The sequence below is a fragment of the Meriones unguiculatus genome, chromosome 6, assembly GCF_030254825.1.
Source record: "Meriones unguiculatus strain TT.TT164.6M chromosome 6, Bangor_MerUng_6.1, whole genome shotgun sequence".
Taxonomy (NCBI): Eukaryota; Metazoa; Chordata; class Mammalia; order Rodentia; family Muridae; genus Meriones; species Meriones unguiculatus.
In genome coordinates this window covers 71716638-71741577 of record NC_083354.1, presented here as the reverse complement: position 1 = coordinate 71741577, position 24940 = coordinate 71716638, and the positions used below count along the sequence as shown (strand labels likewise).

The following is a 24940-nucleotide window of genomic DNA, read 5'->3' as shown; positions in this document are numbered from 1 at the left end:
AACATAACTAGCCTTATTGGGGCCAGAGTATTATTTTAAGTTCTTGAGATTTTAATGAGTATTATCAAACACAGTTATGGTTCTCATATTTGCTCTTTTTGGTTTTGTGAGATAAGGTCTCAGTAGTCCAGGCTGATGACCTGCCTGATCCTCTTGCCATCGTCTCTTGAGTTTTGGAGTTCCAGGCATTCAGTACTACATCCAGCTCTCATAGCTCCAGACACTGAAAATTCCCTGTCACTTTTTATTTTTTCAACTCTTCTTGGTTATTAGGATTTTTCCCCCCAGGAGTAGATGGTGTTATGGGGTTACATAATTTGGAGTTGGTTAATCTGTCAACATTCTTTAATGCTTCCCTAGCAAAAGTAATGTCATTCAAGTTGTAGACTGTGTCTGTTTTGTACAGTTGGTGTCTCTGAAGTTTTGTTGGTTGGTGGTGGTTTGTTTGTCTGCACACAGTTTCGCTGTGTAATCCTGGAAGATCTCTTAAAGACCAGGCTGGCGTCAGACTCCTAGTTGTACCTACCTCTGTCCCAAGTCCTGGAGCTAAAGGTGTACACCACTGAGTCTGGCCTGGCTTTGAGCTCTTGATCTTCCTGCTTCCACTTTCCAAATCTGGGATTACAGTTTCAGTAGCCACAGAGTCCTGTGTTCTTTTATATTTTCACTTTAGAAAAGAATAATTGACAAGAAGAACAAGATACTGATGCCTAATTGATTCTTGCCTAAAGGCTAGTAAGTGATTGGTATCTTTAAGAGGCTTTCAGTACATTTTCTTTTTCTACTGGGTTTCCCTTTTTTTGAAAAGTAAATTTATTGGGTTTTTTTGTTTGTTTTTTGTTTGTTTTTTGTTTGTTTGTTTGTTTGAGAAAGGGAGGTTCTCACTATGTTTGACCTGGAACTCACTATGTAGGCCAGGTGGCCTCTAGCTCACAGAGATCTTCCTTTGCTTCCTTGAGTGCTGGGATTAAAGGCATCCAGCAGTTTTGCTTATTGCTGGAAACAGTCTTTTTAAAAACTAAAGATGGAATATTAAAGTTCAGTAATAATTCAGTATCAGTTAGATGCCAGGTATTTTTGTGTGAATTTTTCCGAATTTTCAGACTAACCCTATGAAGAAGTTTATACGTAATTTACCTACATCAAAATTTATACCTTCATGGTATGAAAAGATCCATAGCCAACAAATATTATGCAACCAATAATGTATTAACTTGGAGGGAAATTTTAACACAAAACTCATTAGATTTTTGTGTATTATACATACAGCACACAGTCAGAAGTAGATGGCCTGTGAGCAAGTGCCACCAGTGTGGGCTGTTAGTGGGTTACATAACTATCTACTTGGAATGGGGTCCTTGTACAGCATGTGAACATACTGGATTGCTCTGCAGTTGTGACCCCCTGCTTGCGTCCCTGCTGTAGTCCCAGCTGTGATTCCATCGAAGTTGGAAGGGTATTGTTAGCTTCTCTTGCTTGTTTTGCTTTTAGAGACAGGGTTTCTCTGTGTAGCCCTGGCTGTTCTCGGCTGACCAGATTGGCCTTGAACCCACAGAGATTGATCTGCTTCAGAACCTCTTGAGTGCTGGGATTAAAGGTGTGCACCACCACCTGGCTTCTTAGCTTCTTGAAGGATCTTTAATTTGAACTATTGATTATTATAGAACTATTGAGAGCATTTTACTATATTTTTTTCTGTTTACTTGTTGGTTGTCTTCATGAAATTTTGGTTAATTTTAATTAGTGGAAGTATCCTTGGTGTTGAAAAGCAGATTGTAGGAGTTTTATACAGAGTTTTGTGTGGTGAAGTTTTAAAAATTGGAGGAAATATTGGGCAACAAGATGAAAAACATCTGATTTACACTGTGGTATGCCCCTCCCCCCATACAATGCTAGGGAAATGATGGCTGAGATTGCAGTTTGGATCTCTTGGTGTATATATTTTGAAATGTTGTGCATGCACCTCACACAGTGCAATAAGCTCCAGTGTGTTGTTCTTCTAGGTATTTTAATTACAACCATTGCCTCCAAGGGAGAGCTGCAGAATTGGCCTGATCTCTTACCAAAACTCTGTAGTCTGCTGGATTCTGAGGACTACAACACTTGTGAGGTAACACTGTTTGCTTCTGATCTTTGTCTCTTCATGCCATATGGTAGCCTTTGGGAAAATGTTTCTGAAGGAAACAGCTTCAAAACCAGAAGCCTAAAGCTGCCTTTGTAATTTATATGTTACCTTTTACTGTTTTCTGGGAATAATATGACAAATCTCTTCACTGTGTTTTCTATAAAGAAATACTTTATCTTTCTAAGGTTATTCTTAAATGTTACATACATGTGATTAAGAGCTGATTCTACTATATTTAATTCATTTTTTTTAATTTTATGGGTGAGAGTATTTTGCCTGCATCTGTGTGTATGCTACATTTATATACCTGTACTGCATGCGTGTGCATATGCACACATACATGCTGGGAACCGAACCTTGAGTCTTCTGCAAGAGTAACAAGCACTCTTACCTTACCAGAGAGCCATCTCTCCAGTCCTTTATTGATGTCTCACATATTTAAAAGTAAACTGAAATTTACCAAGACAACAGACCATGAATTGTTTTTTGTTTATCTAAATTAATGACATACAATAAAAGGCACAAACATTTTTAATCATACATGAATTTTTATTCTGATCTCTTGATTTTGTTTTAGTTTTTGAGACTTTTATTTGCTTCTTTGTTTTGGATTTTTTGTTTTGGTTTGGTTTTGGTGAGTGAGTTTTTTATTGTCACTTATGTTTAAGGCAATGAAGAAAATGTTTTGTGGCTTTTATGTTTCTGTTTTTTGTTTTTTGGGGATTTGGTTTGAATTTTTTTAAGACAGTCTCTTCTGGTCCTCCTGACCTACCTCCTCCCAAATGCTGGGATTACAGATATGAGCCACCATGCCCAAATAGAATTCCTTTCTTACAGTTTCTTAATGTTGCTGAGCACTGATATATTTGATTTACTAGCAGGCGATCTTTTTTTTTCTTTCCCTCTTCCTTTCTCCCTCCCTCCCTCCCTCCCTCCTTCCTTCCTTTCTTCTTCCCTCCCTCCCTCCCTTCCTTTCTTCTTCCCTCCCTCCCTCCCTCCCTTCCTTCTCCCTCCCTCCCTCCCTCCCTCCCTCCTTCCTTCCTTCCTTCCTTCCTTCCTTCCTTCCTTCCTTCCTTTTTTCTTGGAGACAGGGTCTCACAGTGTAGTTCTGGGTTGCCTAGAATTCCTAGAGATCTGACTATCTTTGTTTCTGAGAGATAGAATAAAAGCAGTGTGCAAACATTTAGCTGCTTTGACTCTTAAGCAGGGTATCATGGAGGTAGAGATAAACAAGTGGCATCAAGTTTATGGCTAGTCTGGCTTGTCTAAAGGAGCAGTGACTTGGGAGAGAAGAGAAGGATTTTGGCAAAGTAATCTCTTCAGTCACTCTTTAAAATGTAATTCTCGGATGTGTGCTGGAGTCCCTGGGAAATGATGATAAATATAAAAAATGAAATATAACAAAGCAGTTCCCTAGAACAGAAGTATAAACTATACTAATTGTAAAATTGTAAGGTGCTGTGCTGAAGATATAGGCTTCCTTAGTGCTGGCACAGAATAATTCCTAAATGGGTGTTTTTAGTGGAAATATGATGGGGAGGTTGTTTATTTTGCTTTTTGTTTTTCTTTGTCTTAAAAATTTCATTCCTCTGTCAGGCAGTGGTGACACACGCCTTTAATCCTGACACTCAGGAGGCAGAGGCAGGTGGATCTCTGTGTTCCAAACCAGCCTGATCTACAGAGTGAGTTTTAGGTCACCCAGGGCTACTCAGAGAAATCTTGTCTTGCAAGTGTGTGTGCGCGTGTGCTTCTTTATTATTATTTTGGTAGCCACTTAGTTGAATTTTTATTGCCACAACAGGAAACAAGTGAACATTTGACTTTAGTCATTGGCTTTTAGAAATACAACTTGTTTGCAAAAACCTTAGTATTCAAATATAGCTATTTTAATATAGCTAAAACCTATTCTAGGTAATGCATGTTAAATCTAAGACTGACTTTATATTTTTGATAAAGTTTTAAGTTTAAAATTCAAAATTTAATTTTTCAAGTATTATAAAGAATTGTAGAATAGTCACACTGCTTTTGCTAGCACTGTTATAAACTAACTGTCTGCAGTTATGTATTAAGTTGTCAGTGATGGATGCAGAAAGCGTGAAGTAAGCAATTGACCTACTCAGTAGGTGATGCTGTATGCAAGAACTCCAGGTTACCCTCTTGTCAAGAAAAGTGATTAGGGGAAGAAGTTGTCAAGTGGGGTCTCCTCTCCTCTTACTGTGTTTTGTTGTCAGCTTCCTAATGTATGGCTTGTATATGATTGTTTTAAAAGTTGTAGGTTATGTATTTCAAAATGAATGCATGTTAACAGTGGTTAGGTAGCTTTATATTCATTTTAGCATTTAATAAGACAATTTTAATATGGACTTAATTGATAACATTTCAGTGGAATTAGATCTTGGGATTAGATATTTATTATAATTAACAAAAATGTTTTCCAGTTTTAACTTACTTAATGCTAAAACTTCAAATGTATCATTAGGATGGTGTTTTCATGCTCTGAATTAACTTTAAGTTTTATAAAGCAGCCAGGCGTAGTGGCACATGCCTGTAATCCCAGCACTCAGGGAGGCAGAGGCTGGTGGATTTCTGTGAGCTCAAGGTCAGCCTGGTTTACAAAGCGAGTACAAGCCATCCAGGGCTACACAGAGACACTGTCTCTCATTCATATATATATATATATATATATATATGCATTTGGGCAGATGATGTCACGGCATCTAAATTAATTAGCATGGCGTGCATTTTGGGTTTTTGCATTGTTTAGCTTTGTTTTAGTCTGTTTCTTTGAGATATGGTCTTATTATGTTGTCCAGACTGGTCTCAAACTAGTGATCTTCATGTCTCATGAATTCCCAAGTGCTGGGATTACAGATCCTGTGTTCTCTCACCTGAGCATTTGTAGTTGTTTTCAGTGAGTTCTAATATTATAAATCTGTCTCTTATAGGGAGCATTCGGTGCCCTTCAGAAGATATGTGAAGATTCTGCAGAGATTTTAGATAGTGATGTTTTAGATCGCCCTCTCAACATCATGATTCCCAAATTTTTACAGTTTTTCAAGCACAGTAGTCCCAAAATAAGGTGTGTATATAGCAATGTTGGTCGACCATTAAAATTGTTACCTGCCTTGTCATATCCAAATGCTTAAATAACTAAAATTCTTTTAGGGCAACATTGTCCATTCAGGTGAACGAGATTATCTGATGTTCTTTGAACTTTTAAACAAGATAAGTTCTTTCCTACCTACCTCTATTTCCAGATCCAGTTCTGTCATCTTTTTTTGCTTTTCTTCGTCCTGTAAAGAAAAATTCATGAATGAATGATAATGAAAACATGTTTTCGTTGAGTTATTAACTATTGTTACTCTAAAGGTTTTACATCTGATTTAAACACATGGGCCCCAGGTCCTTTTAGATCCCTGAAATGACCCGGCAGGCTTCTGTGGAAGCTCCTCACGCTAGTGTAGATTGGTGTCCTTTCTTCACCTTAGCAATCACAGTCTCTCCAGTGCTGCCTGCCCGAGTGACCAGAATAAGCCTGTTGCCATCAGCTTCCATTGCAAGTCATAATTACAGTGTTAATGGAAGTATGGAACTCTGTAGTGTCTCCTTGAGCTATTGAACTTTCTGACTTTTGTTTTGGTATATGGATGGTTGACTCTCCTAACTTGTTATTAAGGAAAAGAAGGTTGTTTCTATTGTCAGTTTCTTTGATAGTTTTGTTGTCAGTGTTTCATATATCTCCATACAATAAACAGATGTATTGGCTTATAAATAGGAATCATTGGCTAGAAGTAATCAATCACTCAATGGTGAGTGACCTTGAGTGCAGACTGTAGCTCTTAGCTGGGCCTCAGTATTTTATCCCATGGATGTGTTTTTACTGTGTGAGCAGAGAGCTGACCTGACTTTATTTCTTGATTAAATTATCCATTTACATGTTGTTCGTGTACAGCTGTTGTCCCTCCTTTGATAGCTAATCTCCCCTTTTCTAGTTCTTTTGGTGCTGTCCTGTGTTACAGCATGTGTGTATGTATTCTGCATCTGAGAGAAAGTGTGATGCCGCCTTTCTGGATAAGGCTCACTTCACTCACACATCTCCTGCTCTGTCCATTTCTGCAGATGTCATGAGCTCATTCTTCACAGCTCTGTGAATAAAATTCCACCTTGTAATGTGCCATGTTTTCTTTATCCATTCATCGCTAATGGACGTCTAGGCTGGCTGTATTCCTTGGTTTAGTGATTGGTGTGTCGGGGAACTTAGATCTAGAAGCTTCTGGGCTTTAGGATCTTCTGTGTGTGTGTCCCTAGGCATGGCACAGCTGGACTGTATGCTAGTCTGTATTTAGTGTTTTGAAGAAGCTGTTCTGATTTACATGGTTGCTGTTCCCATCTTTAGCAAAAGTGGTTCCTCTTCTCGGTATCCTTGCCAGCATTTGTTGTAAGTCTTTAAATTATAGCCATTCCAGTAGGAGTAAGATGAAATCTCAGTGCAGTTTTAATTTACATTTCACTAGTGCCTAAAGATGTGGAACACTTTCAGGTATTTATTGATCATTTTGTATTTCTTTGAGATTCTTCAGTTCATTATCCCATTTAGTGATTATTTAGTTTTTTGAGTTCTTCATGATTGCATATTGATCTTTGATATGTAGGTATCAAAGTTTTCTCCTATTTTCTGTCTGCTTTCCTCAGGTCTTAACATTAAAGGCTTTGATCCGTTTTGAATTGGTTTTGTTGTTGTTTTTGTGTGCGAAGTATTAAGTATGGAACTAGCTGGTTGTTAATGTTCAGGTACCAGGTTCCCCTAGGAACGTGTATAGAAGAGGCTGTTTCTCAGTGTTGGAGACCTTTTCAGGGATTGGGTAGATACAGATGAGGCCTTCCAGCCCTGTGTTTTGTTTTGTGGGTGTTTCTGTGTGTGTGTGGTACGGTCTTATGTTACTATGACTCTAGTGGATGGAATCTGAGCTCAGGGACTATATGCTGCTGTAAGCACCGTTCAGTGTTTAGAGTTGTGTGACTGTCCATTGTCTTGTGATTCCAGAGGAGTGTGAATTGTTAGTAATTTGGGCATTTTAAATGGCTTTTTTATTTGTATGTCTGTTTGAATGCAGTGTTTCCTTGACCAGTTTTCTGGACTGGAGAGTTGGCTCAGCACTTAAGAGCACTTACTGTTTCAGTGACGTGAATTCATTCCCAGCACCCACATGGCAGTTTACAGCTGTCTGTAATCCCAGTTCCAGGGCATCTGACACCCTCAGGGAGACATATATGCATGTGAAATAAGAATCAATGACATTTTAAAAAGATTTTATGTGTCTGGGTGTTTTGCAAGCATGTTTGTCAATACCATAAGCATGAGGCGCCATGGAGGCCAGAAGTATGTCTTGGCTCTCTAGAACTGGAATTGTGAGCTGTCCTGTGGTACTGGGAAGAACCTGGATCCTCTGGAAGAGTAAGCAGCGCTTTTAACCACTGAGCTGCCTCCAGCTTCGCTTTGATACCTTGCCTTATATCTCTGATATTTCTTTTATCTGCTTTGTTGATTGTCTTGGTGATATATCCTACTTTGCTTTTTAATTTAGCTTATATGAATTTTTCATATCTAACATTTCTGTTTCTTTTTTCTCAATCTCTATTGGCTCACTGGAGTTCTCTTTTATTTTGCATTTTTTAGCTATATGACTAAGGTTTTCGGCCACTTTGCCTACTTTCTCCTCTGTGCTACTGTCTTTCCTCCAGGTGCTGTCTTGCTTTCCTCCCTAAGTCATCTATATGTTTACATCCTTTTTGAAGACATTGATCATTTTCTATTAAACTTGGAGAGGTCATCTGGCATTCCACACATCCAACCTGAATTCATTAGAGGACTTGTGATCTTTAAGGGAGTCTTGTTGCCTTTCCCTTTCAGATTTTTTTGCTCTCTATGTTGCAGTTTGTGCTACTCTTGGTTTGGATACCTCACTCTTCCACCTTTATTTGGGGATCTTGTTAGTAGCCTACTTTGGTGGGCTCTGTTAATTCCCAGTTCCACTTAGTGAGGAACAAATAAATAGTTATAGCAGCAAATAGTGCATGAGAGGCACATAGAAAATTAGTGGGTATGCTATTCGTTAGCAAAGAATAGAAAACAATGTAATGAGTATAATATGAAATTAAAAATTTAGAGTAAATGTGGAAATAGTAAACAGGTCAGATAAAGGAATGAGCAGGGACTCCGGAACACAAGGTTAAGTAGATGGAAGGGACAGTTATGAAGGGGAAAGAAAACAGGCAGTTAAAAAGTAAAAAAGATTCTACAGTAACAAAAAAATATGTGAATAAAAGAAGATGAAAGTAAGAAGGGGAATAAAAAATAACATAGGCTTTTTCAAAATTAAAAGAAGCTGTGTGTGGCAGCATTCACCTTTAGTTCTAATATTAAAAGAGGCAGAGGAGGCGGATCTCTGAGTTTGAGGCCAGCTGGTGTACATAGTAAGTTCCAGGACAACCAGGGCTACATAGAGAATCCTTATCACAGCAAATAAATAAAAGTTATTTCTGAAGGTCTATTTATTGGTGATAGAGATGTGGCTCAGCATGTACAGAGGACCAGAGCCAAGTTCCTAGGACCTGTACAATGACCTCTTAAGTTGTGACAACCCAGGCAGCTGTAGGGCACGCCTATAATCCCAGTGCTTGAGAGGCAGAGACAGGCAGATCTTTGTTTGAGGCTAGCCTGGTCTACAGAGCTAGTTCTAGGACAGCCAGGGGCTACACAAAGACACTGAGTCTTGAAACACTTCCCCCTCCTCCCTAAAGAAAAAAATGTCAGCTCTGAGGGCCCTTGCCACACGCAGACACAGATACATGATTTTAAAATAACCGGGGGTGGGGAGATAGCTAAGTGACTGCGTGCACATTGCTCTCTTAGAAGACCCATGTTTGGTTCCTCCGTATTCAGAGGCTCTGGTGCCCTTTTCTGATCTGCAGGCTTGCACACACATTGTTCAGAAATAGATGCAGGCAAAATACCCATATACCAAATACAGAAATAAAATTTTAAATCTTTAAAAATACAGAATTCTACCAGAAGTTTTAATACTAGAAGTAAGAAGAATTGGAGGGCATTAAAAAAAAACAAAACTGGCTGATGGAAATAAATAAACTAATACATGAAAGATAGTAAAAATATAAAAAAGTAAAATTGCTAAGTAGAAAAAAGAAAGACAATAGTAGACACCGGTGGGGAGTCTTACTGGAGCCCGCCAGGGTTGTGCAGGCTGTGGGAAGGTCAGTTGTACTTGGGATCTCTTTGCTTATAGTTCATTCTAGTCAAAACACTTGTGCTTTGTTGGACACCAGCATTCCCTGCTGGCCACACTTTGCAAATGTGGAGACAATCCCAGTGCTGAGATCTGTGTATCTGGAACTCCTTAGCTACTTTAAATCCTGAGTATTATTCACCCTGCTGGCAGGTGGAGCTATGGGTGTCAGGTCATCTTCTGGAGCGTTGGAGTTCTGAGTTGCTGACAGATAGCCAGCTCCAGAGTTGAGTCTTCTGCTGACATCAAGTGGTCTGACCTCAGGCTGAGTTTTTCTCAGATGATGAGTTTGCCTCTTGTGCACTTCTGCCTGCACAGAGGCCCCGTCACATTTGCTGTCAGCATCTGACCTTTGTTTTCTCTTACTGTCTTCCAGGATTGTCCCTCGTTCTGGGTCTCTGGCAGGTTGAATTTGGGCAGGTTAAGTCAGGTCCCCGGACTTCGTTTTCTGTTCTTAGGTCCCTTGGGTAGCTCAGTTTTAAATAGTAGTGTCCCTCTTAGCATGCCACTGGGCCACAGCCCCCTGAGCCATTGGAGACTTGTTTTCTGCTGCTTTTCTCTCCTGGTGTAAAGGGCATGGTCTCAACAAGGATTTGAGGTTTGAGAGAGGCTTGTCCTGGCATAGGCATCATTTATTTGGCTTTATCGCACTTTTTTTTTAAATTACTTTTGTTATTTGAGATTATAGTATAATCACATTATTTCTACCTCCAAACCCTCCTATATACTCCCTCCTGTCTTTTAAGAGTTCATGGCCTTTGCGTGGTTGTTACAGTCACATTGGTAAGACATTATAGGTATTGCTTCACAAACTCCCCAATCCTCTGACTTAGTAAAGTGATGGATGTTGGTTCTTCTGTAAGATCCATGACTTCTCTAGCTCTGGGTACTTGTCTGTATTTCTAGTACTAGGCATGATTCCCATCTTGTTGAACAGATCTTAAGTCTAATTAGAGAGCTGTTGGTTACTGCCAAGGTATGTGTGCCACTACTGCACCCTTAGGGTTATCGTGCTGGTTGTTGATAGTATCCTAGCTAGATACTATCAACTAGATACTATCAGCTAGATACTATCATTGCTTCTCTCCTTTGAAAGCTTGCATGGTGCCTTTCCTTAGGGAGAGGGCATTCAGGTCAGTTCAGCTCAGGGGTCTATGAGCCCTGTACCTGAAGTACATGGTGTCTTCAGCAGTAGGGACTTAACTTTCCACTTCTGAGTACAACCAAGGGCAAGAGCAATAGACTGTAGTGTGTTATTTTCCCTTACCTTTAGTCTCCGTTTATCTCCCTCCCTCCCTTTCCCAGATTCCTGCTATTCCCCCTCTCTTGTTCCTCCGTCTAAAGTCTTTTTTCCGACTGTCCTGGTTTCTGCAGTAACTCAGGGATGTGTACTGTCTGAAGACTTGAGGCTAGGAGCCCTGATGAGAGAGAACTTTCATTGTTCATCTTTCTGGATCTGGGTTACCTCACACAAAATGAACCTTTGTAGTTCCTTCCATTTGCATGCAAAATTTATGATTTTATTTTTCTTTATAGCCAAATAGTATTCCATACTGTAAATATACCACATTTTCATTGTCCATCTAGTTTATTTTTATTCCCTAGCTATTGGGAATAGAGCAGCAATGGACATGACTGAACAAGTGTCTGGAGTAGGATGTTGAGTTCCTTGGCCATATGCCAAGGAGTACTTTAGCTGGGTAATATGGTAGACCCACTTTTAGCTTTTTTGATCATTCCAGTTTGCAATCCCATCAAGAGTAAATGAGGTTCTCACTCCCCCATCATTTGTTGTAGGGATTTTTGTTGATCTTTGCCATTCTGACTGGGTAAGATGAAATCTCAAAGTTGTTTTGATTTCCATTTTCTAATTGCTAGAAGCAATGGACGTAGTTTAGATTTTTTAAATCCTTAACTGTTTGGGTCCTAGACCCATTTTGTGAATGGGTTATTTGGTGGTGGGTTTATTTGTCGGTTTGGGTGTTCTCCCCTCCACCCCCCCGGGTATTCGCCCTCTTGTCAGATGTCTAGCTGACAAAAATTCTCTTCTGTTCTGTGGGCCTCTTTATCTGATTGATGATTGTTTCTTTAGTGGGGTAGAAGCTTTTTATTTTCTAAGTTCTACCTGCCAGTAATTGTTATCCTTAATTTGGGGGCAAGTAGAATCCTATTCAGGAAGTCTTTTCCTACAGCTAAATAATTTAAGGGGGATTACCTATGTCATCTTTTAGCGGATTCAGTGTTTCAGGCTTTATGAGTTAGTTTTTGTGCAGGGTGATAGAACGCTTCTAACTTCTATATGTGGACATCCAGTTTTCCCAGCACCGTTTGTTGAAGATGCTTTCTTTAGCCTGTTTTGAGGCTATTTGTCAACGAAAATAGCTGAAGTTACACATACTCATTTGGGTCTTTGATTATTTTTCCAATGGTCTACATGTATCTTCTACCAGTAACATTGGGTTTTCTCTCTTTTTCTTTCTTTTTTTTTTTTGTTGTTGTTTATTTGTTTGTTTGTTTTTTTAGACAGTCTATGTAGCCCTGGCTGTTTTGGAACTCACTGTTTAGGCCAGGCTGGCCTGAAATTCACAGAGATCTGCCTGCCTCTGCTTCCCAAGCATTGGGCTTTAATGTGTTCACTACATACAGCTCATGTTGTCTTTATTACTCTGGTTCTCTAAGATACGGAATGGTGATTGCTCTAGCATTCTTTTTGCTCAGGATTGTGGATTGTTTTGGCTGGGTTTTTTGTTTTTGGTTTTTTTTTTTTTTTTTTTTTTGGTTTTTTGGTTTTTTTGTGTGGTTGCATGTGAATTTTAGGTTTGTTCTTCTGTTTGTATCACATTTTAAATGTTGCTAATCAGGTAGATACAGTGTTTTGTTACTGTATTGATTGTGTGCTTTTTATCATTAAGGCTCTTGACTTTGTATTATTATAAGCATTGCCCTTTACACTTTTGTTCATGTTTTTATTAGAGCTTTTTTTCTTTTTGATCTGCGGGTATTTAAGGATTTCTTTATTTCCTTCTGGCTCTTTTTAAGATTAGTTTATGATGGTGCTCAGTATGGTCTTTTAGCTCCTGGGCTCATGCTATATCTCAGCCTTCTTGTGAACCTGGATTTCTGGGTGCAAACCACCACGTGGCTCTAGTACAGGCACTAAACCTTTGTAATGCTGTGACCCTTTGATACAGGTCCTCATGCTGCGGTGACCCCGCCATAACATTTCATTGCTGCTTCATAACTGTAGCTTTGCTGCTGTTATGAATCGTGATGTAAATATCTGATACGCAATTCCTGTGAAAGGGTTGTTCATCCCCCAAAGGGGTTGTGACCCATAGATTGAAAAATGCTGCTGTGGAAGTCAGGGTTTCCTTTGAATAGCATATTTTTCCCTGACTATCTTAGTTACTGCTCTATTGACGTGAAGAGACACCATGATCAAGTTAACTCTCATAAAAAGAAGCATTCAGTTGGGGGCTTGCTTACAGTTTCAGAGGGTTAGTTCTTCTCATCACAGTGAGAAGCATGGCAGCATGCTGGGAGGTGCTGGAGCAGCAGCTGAGAGAATTACAGGTTTTTTTCCTTTTATTTTTTAAGTCTTTAAAAAATTTTCTTATTAAAATTTATTCACTTTGGAGAATGACATCTTGATGCACAGGCAGAAAGAGAGAAACTGGGTTGACCTGGGACTTGTGAAACCTCAGAGCCCATCGCACAATGTTCTCCATCAAGGCCACACTCAGTACTTTTTCAAACATTTCCACTCCCTGGTTACTAGGCATTCAACGATGTTGAATTCTCATTCAAACCACTACATTAGCACATTCATTAAAATAATGTGTTCTCCTGCCAGGCATGATGGCACACACCTTTGAGCCCAGCTCTTGGGAGGAAGAGTCAAGTAGATCTCCAAGTTTAAGGCTAACTGGGGCTACATAGTAAGACCATGTCTTTAAAAAAGAAAATAATGAAGTTCCCACTTTGGTTTAAAAAACTCACTTGTCCATTGTACATGTAGTTTCTTCTGGGTCCTTATTTAATGACCACAGGGTCATACTGGGTTCTAGTGTGTTCTTTGAACAAGATTTTGAACTTCTGAGGTTTTTAGCAAATTGCAGTCATTTAAAATATAGCTCATAAAAGATTATTGGGAGCTACACAATAAGGAAAGAGTTAGACAATGGAAGGTTTTAGGAATGCTGACTTTAACCTATAAAAGTTATTTTCTGGTAGATACCAGTGCAAAAGGAAGTTGTGATAGTGTAGCAGCTGAGAGAATATCCTGATGAGAATAGAGTGTTCGCAGCAAGGCCAGATGCCCAGCTTGTGAATGTGGTAACTGAAAAGTTCTAGCTAGTTAAAGTATGGATTGAAGATAGACTAATATTATTTGGCCTAAAATCTACAGGCATTACAAAATGGAAATTGGAATTGAAATGTATTTTGCTTTGCTTAAGTTTTCTTACTAATACTCAGATGCTTCTAAAGCAAGCACTTTTATTTTTCCTTCAGCTTAAAAGTATTTGGTTTTATGGGAAAGAAACTGCATTGTAAAATATATATATATATTTGGGTGGGTGCCGTTTATATAATATCAAGCAGATCTTACTCAGAAATAATTAAAGTATATGGCTATGTGCCACGAGTATTCTGTTATATATATATCATGCTGGTGTTGCTTCAGCTTTAGTTTCTGATTACTGTGTCACTAACATTCTCTGTTAATACACAGATTTTGACTTACACTTTTAATGGATACATATAACATTTGTAGAGATGCACATTGAAGTTCTTGTGCTGTGAGCGTATATTAATGTGTACATTTGGTTTCTAGGTCTCATGCTGTTGCATGTGTCAATCAGTTCATCATCAGTCGGACTCAAGCACTTATGCTGCACATTGATTCTTTCATTGAGGTAAGATTCAGCACTGCCCATGAGGACCACCCTGTGCTGAGGTTTCAGTTTATAGCTAGTAATTTACAATGTAGAAATAGTTACTACTGCTGATGGTATTAAAATCAGATGTGATATGGCTAGTTTTTCCTGGCCAAAAATTAAAGCATTCTTTATGTGATAGAACATTGGAGATGTGATGCAGATACTGGCTATAGAGTGAATATATATAGTTCTGCCTACTGGCTTGACTACAAACGATTCCATTTTAACATGAAAATTGATTTTCCTAGCTCATGAATAGGAAAATCAAAGTGAAGCAAGCAATCACAAAACATTTAATAGACTTGGATGACATTGACTCATAACAATCCACAGATACATCCTGAAAGGACAACTTCTTCACAGTAGCCCTTACTGTCCACTGTGCATTGCATAAAGTGGCAATGCACATAAAATCTTAGGTGGCCTCCATATATAGGCCACACCATTTAGGCTGGGCTTTCTGTTTTTCCGTTGACTTTCATAGTAAATGTAATGGTATAAAGAAAACTTAACTAGCTCTTAAATACTAAGTTCCATGTTTGTGGCGTAAATGCAAAAGAATAAACAGTACAATTCCTTTTCAGAAACGCTTGCCCTATTACAGTAGCTATAAAAGCCGAAATTATAGGTGGGGGTGGGAGGGTCATTTTATTTGTCTTAACAGCTTCTTTCCAAATTCTGTAGATCAGGCTGGCCTTGAACTCAGGGCATCCGCCTGCCTCTGGCCACCACTCCCAGCTGTCTATAAGACTTTGTAAGAAGCAGCCCATGCTCAATCACAGGCCTTTCCGTTCTCTCCCACCCTACTGTGCTACACATTCCAGGCTTCCTGGCCATTCTCCTGTCTCTACTTCCCAGCTCACTGTAGGAGTGCTGGGGTACCACTACTCCAGGCTCTTTTTCTTTTTTCTTTAAAAAAAAAAACAAAAACAACAAAATATGAGTTCTGGGGAGAAAGTTCATGTGGGTAGACTTGCTCACACAAGCAAGCATTTTTACTCACGGAGTTGATGTTTTTCAAGATGTATTCTTAATTCTAGTTCACTGTGTATGGAGCCTAATATGACTTGAACTCCTGATCATCCTACCTTCATCTCAAGTGATGGGTTACAGGCCCTAGAGGACTCTAGTTTCTGTGGCCATCATAAGGTTGGCTTACTCTTAGTGAAAACTTGTTGATAAAATCAGTATCATGCAAGCCAGCTTCAAATCTCTTCACTGGCTGGCACATTTTTAGCCCCTATTCACTAATTACGTATCTGGGAAATGAATAATAGTATCTTGGGCATGGTGAGTGGATATGTTAGTATGTTGTCTCACACTCCCACTCCCTTAACCTTCAGAAGAATTTGTTAGAACCCTTGATTGCTGTTCCCTTTCCTCTCTACTAGTTGTAGCTGACTTGGTGAAGGTTGTTAACCTGCTCCCTCTGCTGCTCTTGGAGGGGGTTGAAGGCCAAGGCCCAATGATACAGTTCCATTAGTTGTTTATTCCATTCATTTGTTGGTTGTTCTTTAAACAGGGTCTGATTCAGTTTGGGCTGGCTTGGAACTCACTATGTAACCATAGCTAGCCTAGCATTTCTGCCTCAGTTTTCAGAGTGCTAGGATTGCACACCCAACAATCGATTCTTAACAAACTTTAAAAAAAAAAAAAAAAAGACCTTAAAGTACAAGTGAGCAGCTGAGAAGATGGTTCAGTCTGTAAAGTGACTTGAGTTCAGATCCTAGCATTCAACATAAAAGCCAACCATGGCATTGCTTGTCTGTAACCCCAGCACTGGAGTGGCTTAGAGACAGGGAGATCCCTCAGGTTCCATATCTAGAAGAATGAGTTGGTGAGGCTTTGGGTTCAATGAGTGATCTTACCTAAAACGTAATAATAATGTAGAGACCAGCTGTGGGACACCTCTGGCCTGCAATGCACATATATGTTTACCTACACCACTCATACGAATATACACTGCACACAAAAAACACCACTTAACATTAAGAATGGTATTTTAGGCCACTGAGAGATGGCTCAGTGGTTAAGAGCATGTGCCACTCATCTAGAGGACCTGAATTCAATTCCCAATACCCACATCAGATGACTCACAACCACCTGTAACTGCAGCTCCAAGGCATTGTGTGTATACACAACCCCTGCACGTGCACGTACTTAAAGAAATGTTTTTAAAAATATGTTGTCATGGTGCATACTTTCAATCCCAGCACTTGGGCACAGAGGCAGATGGATCTCTGAGTTCCAAGCCAGCCAGTAATACACAGAGACCTTTAAAAAAAATCAAAAGGGGGAAAAATCAAAAAGGGAAAAAAAAAAAAAAAGAAAAATAGAGTGACTTTTTATGTTATAGTCATGGTCTTTGGCAGTTGTGGCTCCACAGTTACTTAGCTGTTTGCTTTATCATTAGCTGTAAGGTGATTCTGGGGTTGGGGCAATATTTCTTTGTTTGGTTTGAGTTTTTTGAAACAAAGTCTTCTGGTCTTGAACGTTAAGGCCTTCTGCCTTTACCTGTGAAATGCTGCTGCGTGTCAAACTTCCAGTTCAGTTATCTTAGCATTTCTATTAAGTATAAACCTTTTTAATACATTGGGAATTTTAAACTGGGACGGGGGAAATGTGTTTCTTCTACAACAGAATCTGTTTGCACTGGCTGGTGATGAGGAAGCAGAGGTGCGGAAAAACGTGTGCCGGGCGCTTGTGATGCTGCTTGAAGTCCGGATGGATCGCCTGCTTCCTCATATGCATAACATAGTTGAGGTAACTGAAGCAGCATATTTGAACAAAATGTATAATGTAAAGATACGGTTTCCTGATTTTTCTATAATACCTTTGAGTGGAGGGACATAAATATGTTTGTTTTTAAATTGTAAATCCTCTTGGTTTTTTGTTTTTTTTTTTTTCTTTTGTGAAATTTAAGATATTATTGGAGGCGTTACTTAAACATACAAGGTTTTAATCATTGTAACTAGGAAATTCTCATTAAACATGGTATACCATGTTATGGGTATTTTGGGGATATTAGGTGACATTCTGGGGTTGTTAGAAATAGAATTAAAAATTGAGTTTGCTTTCTTCCCATTATCAATAAAATTGTACTGATTTTGTCACTTACAGAAAGTGTGACTTTTCTAAGCAAGAAAGCCATTGACTGGGCGGTGGTGGAACAGTTGCCTTTAATCCCAGCACTGGGGAGGCAGAGGCAGGCCAGCCTGGTATGCAGAGCGAGTTCTGTGATAGCCAGGGCTACACAGAGAAACCCTGGGTGGAAAAACCAGGAAAAGGAGGAGGAAGAGATTGACCCTTAGTTTCATGTACAAACCATGTAGATTTTAAAAGGTCCTCTTTCAGATGTGTGGTTAAAGTAAATGTACTAGAAAACTTCATCAGTTGCACTGTTTAAGTGAAGGACTATATAAGATAGATGAAAGGTTTAGGCTGTATTCAGTGCCAGTAGAGTCACGCTTTTATTTTACATTTCTGAATGTAATCCTGTTTGTTTATATGGCTTCCAAAGTACCTGAAGCTGTATGTTTTCTAGAGCCTTACTTGTGTTTCCAGTTTTGTATTGTGTGGTGAGATAAGACCTCTTAGAAATGGAGTTACAGTGTGTTAGACTCTGTAGAGATGTCTCAGTGGGTGAGAGTGCTTAATACTCTTGAAGAAGTTGGAGGTCTATCCCTAGCGCTCATGGAGGCTCACAGCTGCTTGTAATTCCAATTCAAAGAGATCCACTCCCTCTTCTGGCTTCAGTGGGCACTTTGTATACAAGGTGCACACACAGATGAGCAGGCACACAAAATATATATTAATATTAAATAAAGTCTTTCGTGTATTAGAAAAAATACTGGCATCCACTTTGTGCAGCATCTTCTGTTGTCAGAAGTATAGAAATGGTATCTTTGAGTCTGTTTTGTCTATGAAGTCAACTCTAATAGGTTGAAAAATTGAGTTTGAAGATAATCATAAAGTTAAGCATTGTATCACTTGGTGTAGGTCACACCTAGGGAGCCTGACTTTATAATATTATGTAGCACTTGATGTCGTGCTGCTCTGAAGCATAATAGGTGACGAGCAGTAGAACAGGCCTGTGACAGGTACCATGTGTGGCATGTTTCCGTCGAGAAGAAACGGTGCCCTAGAAATGTTTGGACTGACTTTGACTTCCATCCCAAGTATACTGGGAAATCACATGAGTGAATTCAGCTTGGTGTGTTCAGAGGTCATGATAAAATAACTTGTTGAAATGACCGATTGTAGTTAAGAAATATTGAGAGCTAGGTCTGGTGCACACCTGTAGTCCCAGCACTCAGGAGCCTAGGTGTGAGGCCAGATGAGCTACAGGGTGAGATCCGGGCCAACCTGGGATCTGTACTGAGACCCTGACTCCAGAGGTCAAAGACAGAAAAGGAAGGAAATGTGGTTTTTTTTCTAAAGTAAAAAATATTGATTCAACATCATTTTTAATATGGAAAAAAGGTTTGTCTGCAAGAGACAGTTTGTTTTGTTAATTTAAAAAGATTTTTTTTTATTTTAAGGAACATGTATGAAGTTATTTTTGTTTTTTCTGATTAACATTGATATGTCAGAAAATTCCAACAGTTTCTTAAACACCCCTGAACAGAAGTAGATCAATAATACATACACATAAAAACTTCATTCTTACACAGTGGTTCTTGAGTTGGGTATAGTGGGTCAAGCCTGTAATCCTAGCTCTCAGGGAGGCAGAGGCAGGTAGATCGCTTTGAGTTTAAGGCCAGCCTGGTCTGCAAAGTGAGTCCAAGACCCTGTCTTGGGAGACGGGGGGAACAACAAAAAACAGTAGTTCTTCAGTTCTAGCCTGTTTTAAAGGAGAGAAGTACATATTGGAAACCATGACTTGCAGTATAGGCAGATTAGGACTAAAATACCATTTGTTATCAGGGTTAAGCTGATGAACAATATGGACTCTCTTCACAGTACATGCTGCAGAGGACCCAAGACCAAGATGAGAACGTGGCTTTGGAGGCATGTGAATTCTGGCTGACGTTGGCTGAACAGCCAATATGCAAAGATGTACTTGTAAGGCATCTACCTAAGTAAGTGTTGTGATTATGTGTGCTGCTTGTCCTAAGCACACTCATCTTCATAAAGTTTTTCCTCTCACCATAGATGGGGCCTCCAAAAGGGTCACTTTGTTATTGATATGAATAGGTTTTTCAGGATTACCTTTTTAAAATGACATGAAAATAGTTTGTTCATGTGTTGGGTGAAGATGCACAAGTGCCAAAATAGGCGTGTGGAGGCCAGAGGACAGCGTGTCCTGAAGCCCTACCTAGACAGACAGATAGGCATAATTGCATTGTTTAATTACTATTGGTCAAAAAAAAAAAAATTACTATTGGTCTTTTATTCTGTAACATTATTAGCTGATCCATGTTTCTTAAAACTAGCCTGTACATATTCCTCAGTTAATGTGGACAGTGATGTAGCCCGGGATATGCTCAAAGACTATATTGTTACTGTTGTTATCATTGGGTTAGTTAGTGTATGTAAGGTCGTTAAGATGACTTAAAATTGGGCTGGAGAGGTGGCTGCCCTTCCAAAGGTCCTGAGATGAATTCCCAGCCACCTATAAAGTGATCTGGTGCCCTCTTGTGGCCTGCAGGCCTACATGCAGGATACATAGTATACTATGTATACATAGTAAATCTTTTAAAAAAATACTGTTGATCTTTGTTTCATGAATTCTCTCTTAGGTTGATTCCTGTGTTAGTGAATGGCATGAAGTACTCAGATATAGATATTATTCTGCTTAAGGTAAGGAAACTGTTCTCTGACTAGGGAAGATAATATCTGTATTGATAATACAGCTTTGAAATTGATCAGTAGGATGTTTTGTTTGTTTGTTTGTTTGTTTGTTTGTTTGTTTGTTTTAGGATAGCCCCTATATAAAGGTACCCTGTTATATTTAATAGGTTACAGATGTTCAAAGATAGAACAAGTATAATGGATTTTCATGGCAATAAGTAATACCTTAATTGATAATGACTGGGTTTTCCTTAATTTACTTCCACCAAAGCTATTTGGAGATTATTTTAGTTTTTAGTTTGTAATTTGTTTTATTTAGGTCCATCTTATGCTCTCTGGGGTTCATTTTAAATACACTGATCTGAGTTTGATCTAGGTTACTCTTACAGCACCAACTAAAAGGGCCTAAAAGCCTAGCAAGTATCATATGCTCTATTGTCCCTTCCTCAGGGACCTGTTTACTGCAGAGGGGAGTAGTTCTCACTCAGAAAAAAAAAAAAAAACATTCCAGCATCCTGTGCATGACCCATATGATATTCTGGTTCCTTTACTCATGTTGGTATTAATAGCTTAAAGTGGAATAGCCACTGAAGGTTTCTGTCTGAAATAACAGGGGGATGTTGAAGAAGACGAAACAATTCCTGATAGTGAACAGGATATAAGGCCACGATTTCATCGCTCCAGGACAGTGGCTCAGCAGCATGAAGAGGATGGAATTGAAGAGGAAGATGATGATGATGATGAAATTGATGATGATGATACAATTTCTGACTGGAATCTGAGTAAGTCAGATGGGTGTAAAGCACGGTTGCTTACTTGGAGTAATTCTGTTGTTGGCATGTGATCTAGTTCTTAGGAAGCTGAAGGGGAGGTTCAAAAGTTTGATTTCAGCCTGAACTATGTAGCAAAGGCCCTTTGTCAAGAAAAAAAAAATAGTAATACAATGAGTTTTATTTGTAAATCTGTCCAGCTGTCACCATAATCATAAATGTGGGATATTTTTGTTACTTCCATCCCCACTAGCTATCAATCTCTATGTCTCTCTAAGGATTTGCTGCTTATAAATAATCCTTTCTGACTAGGTTTTGATGTTTTAGGGCTCATCCGTGTTATAGCATGTATCCATAGTTCTTTCCTGTATATTTTCCCATTCGTTATTGGCATTGTGTTTTCCATTTTGGTGTGGGGAGTCATGATCCGTGAAAATTGATGTTCAGGTTTTTGTGTGGACATGTTTTCTGGGCTGTTGGCAAATGTATCCAGCAAGGTTGCTGGGTTGTGATACTGTAACCACCAGCTCGTTTGCCATAGTGGCTGCACTATTGTACTTTCCCACCACCAGCATCAAAGTGTTCATGTGTCTTGTCCTATTGCCACTGTAATGAATATGAGTAGGAATGTTTAGTTTTTATTTCTTTTAAAGCATGTTCTTGTAACACTAATCATCATATTCATCTTATTTGTTGGATTTCTCTTCCGTACTCAACGTCCCCAGGCTACTAAGTAGCCCTCTCTGGTCTGGATCTCACTCTCTAGAACAGGCTGACCTCAAAATTGTGTCAATCCATCTACCTCTGCTTCCTGGTGTAAATATTGTGGGCATGCACCATTACTACACCCTACACATCATTAAATTTTTTAAAAGGCTTTTTCTCTTTTCCCAACAAGTTTTTGTATGCTTGATATAATTGGTGTTAAGAATAGGGAGGTTCTTCATTTTGTATATTCAAAACTTTAAAAAACATATTTTTAAAGTCTGTTGGCTTTTGCCCCCCCCCCCCACCCTCAACCCCAAACCTGGAAACTCATGACTTGTGGAACTGGCGTTCAAACTCACATTTCTTTGTTTGTTTGTTTGTTTTTGAGACAGGCTTTCTCTGTGTGTAGTTAGTTTTGACTGTCCTGGAACTCAGTGATTCTCCTTTGCCTCCTGAGTGCTGAGATTAAAAGTGTAAGCCACCACTGTCCAGCTCTTTTTGTTGTTGTTACTCGGTGTGGGTGGTTTGCCTGTGTATATATGTCTCTACACCAAGTGACTGGTGCCAGAGGAGACCAGAAGGCATCAGATCCCCTGAAACTGCAATCAGATGGTTGTGAGCTATCGTGTGAGTACTGGGAATTGAACCCAAGTCATCTGCAGGAGCGGCATTCTTACTGTTGAGCCATCTCTCCAGCCAGGCAGCCCACACTCTTACTGAAGAGTAGGAGCTTGTTTGTTTACCTGGCTTGGACTGAAGCCTTGGAAATCACCCTGGAGGCTGACATCACATTTCCTCTCCAGCCATAGACTAGACAGTGGGCATATCTTCTGAAAAGTGGTTCTGATTTCACGAAGTAATTGGGTCAACTAACCTCAGCTTAGGATACCAGGGTGCCATTTCCTTGCTTAAAAGATGCCCTTAGCAGCAGTGTGGTTCCCACATGACAAGAACCTCAGCAAATGGCTCTCCTGTTTTGTTTTTGCTTGCTAGCTGGATTTTAAAACCCTGCTGCTCTAATCCAGGCTTTCCCATTACTAAAAATTTGGGATCACATAATTTCATTCTTGTGAGGATTGCCCTGCAGCATATTATAATTTCATTCTTGTGAGGATTGCCCTACACATTATAATATGCTGACATTGTATATACAAGTGATGACAATGAGCATACACATTAGATCCCCCTGCAAAAAAAAAAGTGCCCTGGTAAGGACTCATGCCCTTAGTATTTTCCAAAGCGGTGGTGTTTCTAACAGCTTTTATGGTTATCTTACGATGTGTGTCATAATTCCTATTCTGCCTGTTCAGTTTCTTACATCTAACTTTTATAATTTAAAATATCTAATTTGCTATGCACTATGCCAAAAACTTGATGTGCATATTACATTTAGTCATTTCAGCAACTCTGAGTGTGTAAGGGGATTACTGAAGGTTGGCATAGATGGTACTAACAGCAAGTTTCATTCAACAAGTGCTTGTACTCCATTTATCTTTATAACCTGGCCAGAAGCTCTTTGCAAGGAAAATCCTATTGAGGCTTTTAGGAATAAAGCCAGATTTTTAAAATTGACCTCAGATTTTATGTACTCTACTGTTCTTCTGTTTATCTTCAGCACATCGAAATTTTCTTTTGTTGTCTTATCTGTGTGCTAGTCAGTTGTACAGATCTACCATATGTATTTATAGACCTAATGGATGAAGTGGTTTTTGTAGGCAATGTAACAGCTCTTACTGTTATAAAAATATGGGCTTTCTATGCCCATCTTAGCCCCTGAATAACGGCATGGAGACCTATTAATGTTATTAAGAGCTTGAGGCACTATAGCTGGGCAGATACTGAGCTGTTCTAACCCACCTATACTGGCTTGGCCTACTTTTCAGCCAAGTGTCCTTACAAAAGACTCCTCTCTCTAGTTCCCATCCAGAGACCCCCTGCTTGGGATTGGAAGTCCCAGCTTATCTCTCATGCCCAACTATTGGCTGTTCAGCTCTTTATTAACCAATCTATGATAAGGCCAAAATCCAGACTGCAATAAGATCTCTGGGTACAGAAATAAGCATTTAAAAACACAGTGTACAAAAACATTCTCTAACAGTTGTACAAAATTTTTGCCATTGACTAAAGTTTGTAAGCAGCTATTTGCTATCTCTACTTCACATTGGAAAAAATGTATACTTATCTTTGTTATATTAGTGAAATCTTAGTACCATAGTTAATTCTCTTGTAAAAAATTGTTGTAGCATATTTTATATGATAATGACTTTTGTTCCAGTTTACTTGTTTAATGTCCAAATAAGAAATGATATACTTGATTCTAAATTACCTACTACTAAAAATGTTAAGTAGAACCAAGTTTAGGTGTTTTGTTTGTTTGAGACAGGGTCTCATATAACCTTCACTAGTCTGGAACCCAGTGTCAGGCAGGCTGGGTTTGAGAGATCTTCCCCGAGTGCTGGGATTAAAAACATGTGCCAGTAACAGGCCTAGCCCCGGGTGAAACTCAGTTTTCAGTGTGACCTTTTGTCTGTTTGCTTAAAATGAGCACATTTTTAACAATAGTGACCATAGAATTTTAACAATAATCATGGCCTTCTGGAAGCATAGGGTTAAGTAGAACATGTTTGATTTTTCCACAAAGAATTCTGTGATCAAGTACAGAATAATGTATCTTAATAAATTCGTTAACTCTGTCACAAAACTTATTTCCTCAGGAAAATGTTCCGCTGCTGCTCTCGATGTTCTGGCAAACGTTTATCGTGATGAGCTCTTGCCACATATTTTGCCACTTTTGAAAGAATTGCTTTTCCATCATGAATGGGTTGTTAAAGAATCAGGCATCTTGGTTTTAGGAGCAATTGCAGAAGGTAAGGCCAGCTTAAATTACAAAGCTCTTGATAGATTCTAACAAGGCTAGGTGCTATAAGGAATTGTTAACCAAAGAAGCTGAAACTTGGCCCTGAATTCATATACTGCCTAACTGTTTGCAATGCCAGTATGTATGTGGTAGACAAGACTGTGATCCACACGAGTTCAAAGAGATGACTGAATTCAGACGCTTCTGCTAGTTACCACGCTCTCCTTATAAACAATCACGGTCTACTTCTGATCCCAGCCAGCTATGCCAGCCATGTGATCATGGGTGTTTTTGTTACAGTAAGTGAAACTGAAAGAAATCTAAGGGCTGTTGCTCAAGAAATAGCTTTATTCCTCAAGTAAATCTGGGAACTTGATAAGAGTGTCATCATAAACTATAAAGGATTTTGTTTTGTCCTGTCTTCATTGTAAACATCTATCTCA

The 24940-nt window shown here is 39.1% G+C and overlaps 1 protein-coding gene across 5 annotated transcripts in view; it reads left to right on the top strand.

Annotated features, from left to right (window-relative positions):
* Tnpo1 (transportin 1) overlaps positions 1-24940 on the top strand; it is an 85631-nt gene that overhangs the window by 40121 nt on the left and 20570 nt on the right. For all 5 annotated transcript variants that reach the window (XR_009592398.1, XM_021653129.2, XM_060385618.1 and 2 more), the window contains exons 5-12: positions 2004-2110; positions 5071-5204; positions 14264-14345; positions 17010-17132; positions 19332-19450; positions 20111-20171; positions 20776-20944; positions 24355-24507. Coding sequence is in view for 4 of the 5 variants with exons in the window: in XM_021653129.2 (XP_021508804.1) it covers positions 2004-2110; positions 5071-5204; positions 14264-14345; positions 17010-17132; positions 19332-19450; positions 20111-20171; positions 20776-20944; positions 24355-24507 (948 nt within the window). In the remaining variant the exon portion in view is untranslated. The remainder of the gene's footprint in view (positions 1-2003; positions 2111-5070; positions 5205-14263; positions 14346-17009; positions 17133-19331; positions 19451-20110; positions 20172-20775; positions 20945-24354; positions 24508-24940) is intronic.